Source organism: Ochotona princeps, chromosome Y (genome assembly GCF_030435755.1).
Source record: "Ochotona princeps isolate mOchPri1 chromosome Y, mOchPri1.hap1, whole genome shotgun sequence".
NCBI lineage: Eukaryota > Metazoa > Chordata > Mammalia > Lagomorpha > Ochotonidae > Ochotona > Ochotona princeps.
This window is the reverse complement of record NC_080866.1, coordinates 1637737-1644989: the sequence shown is the minus strand read 5'-3', so window position 1 is coordinate 1644989 and position 7253 is coordinate 1637737. Positions and strand designations below refer to the sequence as shown.

The 7253-nt window shown below is 47.7% G+C and overlaps 1 protein-coding gene across 1 annotated transcript; it reads left to right on the top strand.

The window, feature by feature from the left end:
• Positions 1-506: 506 nt before the first annotated feature.
• On the top strand, positions 507-6428 carry LOC131478690 (double-stranded RNA-specific adenosine deaminase-like; the record flags this gene model as incomplete). Its single annotated transcript, XM_058659277.1, is given in 3 exon segments — positions 507-987; positions 990-1820; positions 6319-6428. Coding segments are annotated over 3 exon segments (1422 nt in total), but the record flags the coding sequence as incomplete, so codon positions are not given.
• Between the last annotated feature and the right edge of the window lie 825 nt (positions 6429-7253).

The following is a 7253-nucleotide window of genomic DNA, read 5'->3' as shown; positions in this document are numbered from 1 at the left end:
TAGTACACAGTCCAAAACCATCCGTCACACCAATCAGCTTATGCACATGCTGGTTGTTGGGACTGCTGGGTTCGGTCTGTTTCCAGCCCTGTCTTCCTTGTGAACCATCGGGTGTTGTAGTCCAGCTCGATCCTGCCCACTTCATACTCAGTCCTCAAACAAACCAGTTGGAGCTGCAGCCTAGTTGGGGCGAATCCCCATAACCCCCACCAGTTCTTCCCCCTATGCTGGTTCCTGTGCGTGCCAATATATACCACAGGCTTGTCCAGTCTGTCCCACATCCCATTTAGCTCTCACACATGTCAATGGACACTGAAGCCCAGCTCAATTCAACCAACCTACTATCCATCCCACACACCTACTGGCAGGTGCCCTTCTGTCTAGCCACCCCTGTGCCTGTCCTGGTGTTCGTGCTGTCCAGTGAGAGTGGTAGCCCCAGATTCCCTACTGAAGGCAGAGCGGCTATGTGGTGGGGGAGGGTGAGGGGAGGGTCGCGGTGGCGGTGACCACCTCTGGCATCTGGCTGTGTCCCTGAGAATTCCAAGCCCCGGGGCAGTTCCCTCCTGAGATACCACCTCCACCTGGGTCAAGGCTATGAGCACAGCCTGCTCACTCACCAGCAGCTGGACCCAGGATCTCCCGCTGACCATTTCCAGCTCCAGCAAATAGCATATTTTCAGGGAGTTTTCCCAGAAGTGCCCCTTCCTGGAAAGCAGGCCTTTTCACTGCTGTCATTCCTGGAACTCAGGCCAAGGTTTCCAGGCCCACCTGTCAGATTCAGGCAGCCAGGGAACGGGGCTGTCCCTAGGGATGTGCCTCTCAGTAGGCCGGGGTGCCATGAAGGACTGCAGCCCCCTTTATCACGCACCAGGGTTGTGGCATGCAAAGGTGTTGACAGGCTTTCCTCACGCTTCCAGCGTCTCAGTATAGATCAGGATCGGGAGCAAAGGATCTTTGAGGAGCTGAAGAAGGGGCAGGTTCTTTCAGCACTCGGCTGGCTGCTAAGCTCCGAACCCCAAGAAAGGACATCAATCGAGTTTTGTACTCCCTGGCGAGGAGGGGTAAACTGCCCCAAAAGGCAGGAAGGCCCCCTCTGTGGAGCATCACCATCTCCGCTGCAGCTGAGGAACAGCTGTGTATGGCAGATCGGGAACCCGTGCCACAGAATCCAGATCTCTGTAGCCAGGGAACTCCAGGCTCAGCCCAGAGTTTGGAAGCTGAGGACACAGGTGTCCCATCTGACGTAGAAGAAGATTCTGCTGAGCCTTTGGACATGCTGAGATCAAGGAGAAAAATCTGTGAATACCTGTTCAATGTGTCTAACTCCTCTACCCTGAATGTGGCCAAAAATATTGGCCTCAGCAAGGCCCGCGATGTGAACATGGTGCTGATTGATTTGGAAAAGCAGGGCGATGTCTACAGGCAGGGGGCCACCCCTCCCATCTGGTATTTGACAGACAAGAAGTGAGAAAGGATGCAGATCAAGAGAAATGCAAACAGTGTCCCCGAAACCACTCCCACCCTCGCCACCAAGAGAAACACAGCGCTCCCCACCAGTTGTCCACCAAAGTCTGATGCTTCACACACCACAGTGGCCATGGTAAAGATAGAGAATGGACAGGAGCCTGCCATAAAGGTAGAAAGGCAAGAGGCGAGGCCGGAACCCGCAAGACTGAAACCACCAGTGTATCACAATGGCCCCTCCAAAGCAGGCTATGTTGACTTTGAAAATGGCCAGTGGGCAACAGATGACATCCCAGATAATCTGAATAGCATCCATGTAGCACCAGAACTGCAATTGGAGATCCTCAGAACTTTGGGTTCCCATTTACTCTGCTTTCTTGGGGAATTTGCTAGGTGGCATCTGGCTAGGCTCCCTCATTTTTCCCAAATTAAAAAGCAGAGTCTAAAACAGAGAGAAAGGGGTCATCTTTCCTTGCCATGCACAGCATGACCAGACACAGAGCACCTGCAACCCGTATGCCCTGAGGTTTGTTTGAGTTGTTTTGTTGGTTTGCCCATTTCCTCCTCTTCTGTGTTTCCTACACTGACTGACCTTTTGTGGTCTTGATTAGCCTTCATTGGATTCTCTGGATCGTGCCAGGGTTGATGCTTTCAGTCAAGGGCCAGCGGGCCCCTCCCCTCAGGTTCCTTTTTACCCTTGGATTGTGGAGTTTCTCCTCCCCACCCCCGAAGAGTGAAGAGGCAAATGCAGCTGCTCAGGCATCAGGTCTTGCATGGGAGCCAGCTGGGGTGCAGGGAACAGGCAGGCACCCAGGCCAGGGAGGATACCCTCCTCTTCCCAGGAAGTCCTTAGAATATTCCAGGTTTTCAGCTATCCTGCCAGGCAAAGCATTTCTAGGAGCTTGCCCAGCCAGCACAGAACACAGGGCCACATACCCCAGCTGAGTGGTAGGACAGTGTCCAGGACATCTCTCGAGGGCAGGTGATCTCTATCAGGCTCATTGGGACTCCTCAAGAGTGAAAGCTGAAAGTCACACTGGGGCCTATCACCACCTAACTTGGCACATTTCATGACATTGACACCAAGGGGATTTGGTCCAGTCAGGTGTGAATCAGCTTTTACAGGAAGTGGGTGTTGATTCCTAACCACAGCTGCACAGCTCTAAAATGCATACGTGCTTTCCCATCTATCTGCCTGCAGTCATTGTGCCAGGTAACTTCAGTTGGTCCTGGGCAGGACACAGATTGACAGTCTTCCTGCCATTGGAGGTGTTTATGGTGTTGACATCCAAGGCAGTAGTTGCAGGGGAAGGGCAGGTTGTCCTAGACTCTGAGGTGGGACCCTTGGCCTTTTCAAGGGGTGTTGCCAGCACAGGCCCTCTGAGGATGCCCCTTTCCCTCGCCATGGCCTGCCCACCCCTGCCTGGCCCAGTTCCGCCTGGCCCACCTCCTTCCTGACAACAGCCCACCCATAGCCCCCACTGCTCTGCCTGTGGCTGCTGTGCCCTCTATGCTCTTGCCCAAATTGGCCACACTGAGATAAGTGGCATTTTGAAAACACATTAAGAATGTCCGTGTAGAGTACCAGAACTCACTGGGGAGTTGGTGGGAAAGCAGGGCCCGTCCTTGGGGTTAGGAAGTACCTGCTAAAGGCATGGCCAGGCAATCCAGGGGGTGCAGGGATCCAGTAGGCCAGATCTGCGGAAAGAAGCTTGCCCCCTGAGTTCTCCAGCCAGAGGGCAACCCGCCCGCCACCTCAGCATTCCTGCCCCTCTGCTCTGTCATGGGCATTAAAATCTGGTGGAGCTGCATGCGGCCACCTCTTCACTGGCCGCCAGACACCCTTGACATACAGCCCGCTGTCTCCCCGGAGATCTCGCACACCACAGCGTTGGGCTTTGCTGCTGGGGGGCAGCAGGTGTGGAAGGGCAGCAGGTACATGGGAGCCTGGTGAGGCTCCCACCCAGTGTTCTCTTCCCATTTTTGTCTTATCTTTATTTTTAAAGAAGTCCCCATCTTCCCCCCACCCGACACACACTTTCTTTTTAATGATTTCTGTAGCTGATTTATTTGACCTGTGGATAATCACTTGTACACACTGTCAGCACTTGAGGCTGTTTCTTTTGCTCAAGTGGAAGGGGCTCTATTGGCTTTGGGGTCTTGCCAGGGACTCCAGAAACAGAGTGGGGAAGGGCTGGGGTCCAGGCCTAGGGGCCGTGGGGGCTGCAGCCCAGTCTTAAGATTCTGCTTTTATGTGATTCTTGATATCACTGACTAACATTATACATTCCACATCAATAAAAGAGGAAATAATCTAATTGTTAAAAAAAAAAAAAGAGAGAGAGAGAGAGTGGTAACCCTGAGGGAGGTGCCCACTATTTCCCTTCTAGGCCACAGCTGGGGCACCACCCCCCCACAGTCGCCACACTGCAGGGAGCAGCACTTGCCCCCAACCCCAAGGCCCGCACCCTTCCCAAACTGGCCCAGCCACAAGATATTTGCAGCAGGGCGGAGCTAGGAATTTCAGCAGGGTCTTTTGGCGTGAGTCCCCAGCATTGGGTCTGACCTGGCAGGGGCTGTTTAGATTGTTATTGGGCTGTTTAGATTGCTAATTGCTTCTTGATTCAGTTTTGGTGGTTTGTACATGTCCACAAATCTATGCATCTCCTCTAGATTCTCTTATTTGTTTGCATATAGTTGCTTGTAATAGTTCCTGATGATTCATTGTATTTCTGAGGTATTTGTTGTTATATTTCCTTTCTCATCTCAGATACTATTGACATGTATTTTCTCCCTCATTTTTTTTTTTTTTTTTTGATTAGCCGAGCTAGTGGGGAGTCTATTTTGCTGATTTTCTCAAAGAGCCAGCTCTTTGATTGATTGATTGATCTTGTGTATAGTTCTCTTGGTCTCTATTTGGTTTATTTCCTCCCTTATTTTGATGATTTCTTTTTCCTACTAATGTCAGGATTTCCTTATTTTTTTGTTTCTAGTTCTTTCAGCTGTAAGGTTCGGTGACTGACTTGGTGCTTTGACATAAGCATTAATTGAAATGAACTTTCCTCTCAGCACCGCCTTGATTGTGCCCCATAAGTTCTGATAAGTTGTGCTGATGCCTTCATTTGTTTCAAGCAATTTTTTAATTTCCCCTTTGATTTCCTCTCTAACCCATTGCTCATTTAGTAACATATTATTCAGCCTCCATATGTTTGTAAGTCTTCCTTGGTGTTTTGAATTCTTGATCTCAAGCTTCACTCCTTGGTGGTCTGAGAAGATGCATGGTATGATTTCCACTTTTTTAAATTTGCTGAGGCTTGTTTTATGGCCTATAATATGATCAATTCTGGAGAAAGTTCCATGTACTGATGAAAAAAGGTGTATTCTCTGTCTGTAGGATGAAAGGTTCAATAGACGTCAACTAAGTCCATTTGCTCTAGAGTTTGGGTGAGTTCTATCGTTTCTTTGCTGAGTTTCTGGTTTTTTGATCTGTCCATTTGCGTTAGTGGGGTATTAAGGCCTCCCACTATGATCGTATTGGAGTCTATTTCTCCCTTTAAGCCCGGTAATATTTGTTTCACATAGCTAGATGCTTTGGCATTTGGAGCATAAACATTTATTATGCTGATCTCTTCTTGTTGAATGCGTCCTTTTATCATTATGTGGTATCCTTCTTTGTCTCTTTTGATGTTTATGTTATCTGATATAAGAATGGCTACACCTGCACGTCTTTCCTTACCATTTGCTTGGAATATCTTGTGTTTTGATCCAGTCCTCTAATCTATGGTATTTGACTGATGAGTTTCAGCCTTTTCAATTCAGTTTGGTCCTGTCATTTTGGCGATGTGTTGTTCTATGATTGAGTTTTCTGTTAACCTTTTAGTGGGATGTTCTCCATATTTGTCTTTGTGTTTGGTGGCTTCTATTTCTTTTTTCTTTCATGGGAACATCCTTGAGTATCATTTGTAAGGGAGGTTTAGATGAGACAAAATCTTAAAGTCTTTCTTTATTGTGGAAGAATTGTATTTCATTTTCAAAGACAAAGGAGAGCTTTGCAGGGTAAGTTATTCTAGGATGAAAACTTTTCTCTTTTAGAATCTGGAGTAGTCATTCCATTCTGTTCTGGCCTGTAGTGTTTGCTCTGAATGGTCAGCTGTGAGCTTGATTGGGATTCCTCTATATGACACTTGATTTTTTTCACGTGCACATTTAAGGATTTTTCTCTTTTTGTTCAACTGAAGATAGCTTGATTATCATGTGTCGTAGTGAAGTTTGTTTTTGATCAACTCTGTCGCGAGTTCTGTAGCCCTCCTGTATATTATTTTCCATTTCTTTGCTCTGATTAGGGAAGTTTTCCTTTATTATTCCATTGAATACACCTTTAATCCCAACTTCTCTTTCTGCAGTTTCTGAAACTCCCATAACTCTTACGTTGGACCTTTTAATCATAAGTTTTAATTCTTGGATACTTTTTTTTTTTAGCTTGACCTAACTCTGCTTCCAGCTTTTTGTTTGTTTCTTCATGGTCACAGGAAATTTTAATTCTGAAATTTTTTCTTCTGCCTCATTCATTCTATTGTTGAGACTCTCCACTGTATTTTTAATTTGCTCTACTGTGTTCTTAATTTCTGATTGTCAGTCTTAATATGAGTTATTACTGCCATTTCTTCTTTGAACTCTTGTTTGTGCTTCTCATTATTGATCAGCAGCTTTATCACAAGTTTTCTGAGTTCTTTTTTCCCATTTTTTCAATGTCTTCCTCAGTTAACTCTGAGAGTGGGAGAAACTTTTGATCCTTTGTTGGAGAGTCTTCAGTAATATTCACGGTGTCTTTGTCTTTTCTTTTACCTTTTGTAGTTGCCAATCTGGTTGATGAAAACATCTCTAAGATGTATTGCCTACAGGTTTACAAGTTGATTTTTTATGTTCAATCAGTGCCCCGAATTTCAAAAACACAGCTGTCCTGAATAATTTCTTTGTCGGGGACACTGATTTTGTAAGTATAACTGATCTTGTTGTCCTCTGCTGTGTGCTAAGTCTAAGTACCTCCTGGAGTTATTTTGGGTGGAGTTGGTGGCGTGCCTTGTAGGGGCTATTTTTTCTGGGGAGCCTGTGCAGTGCTCTAAGATGGTGATGATTTTGTTCCCAGGTCAGGTCTTGGGCAACTCAGCTGTCCTCTCCCAGTGTAACAGTGTTTGGTCCCATGACACTGTTTCTGAGAGCTGCTGAATTAGTGCATGTGCAGTTTACCACTCCTCCTCTTGCAGTTTATCAGTGTTTAGAGCACTTGCCTCAATGTCCAAGATGGCGCCCATAGGGGCACCAACAAAGATCAGGGGTCTGTCAGCCATCAGCTCCAGGGACCACACAGACCCTATAGGCTGCAAGGCTGGTGCTGTGGGCTCAACTCAGTGCAGTTAGCTAGTAACACGCCCACTCTGGACCTTCACTTGGGGTCAAAACTTGCTGCCCTGCTACCTGAGATGGCACCAGGTGAGACACCTCTGAAGAATTGCGGCTGCTGGCTTTCAGCTCCAGGAACCACACCGACACTGCTGGGAGTGAAGCTGGTGCTACCCTCCCCACTTGCATCAGTTCCATGTGATCAGCCAGAAATGAGCCTCCTCTGTGCCACTCAGTCCACTCTGCATTCCACCTCTCCACACAACATGGTGCCCTGAGTCTCATACTCTCTCTGCCTGTGGCTGGTCCCAGATACCCAGCTTGATTGTCCAGGCCCAGACTACACTTGCCTCCCAAGCTCCCCACGTGGATCCAGGCTCTGACCTGGC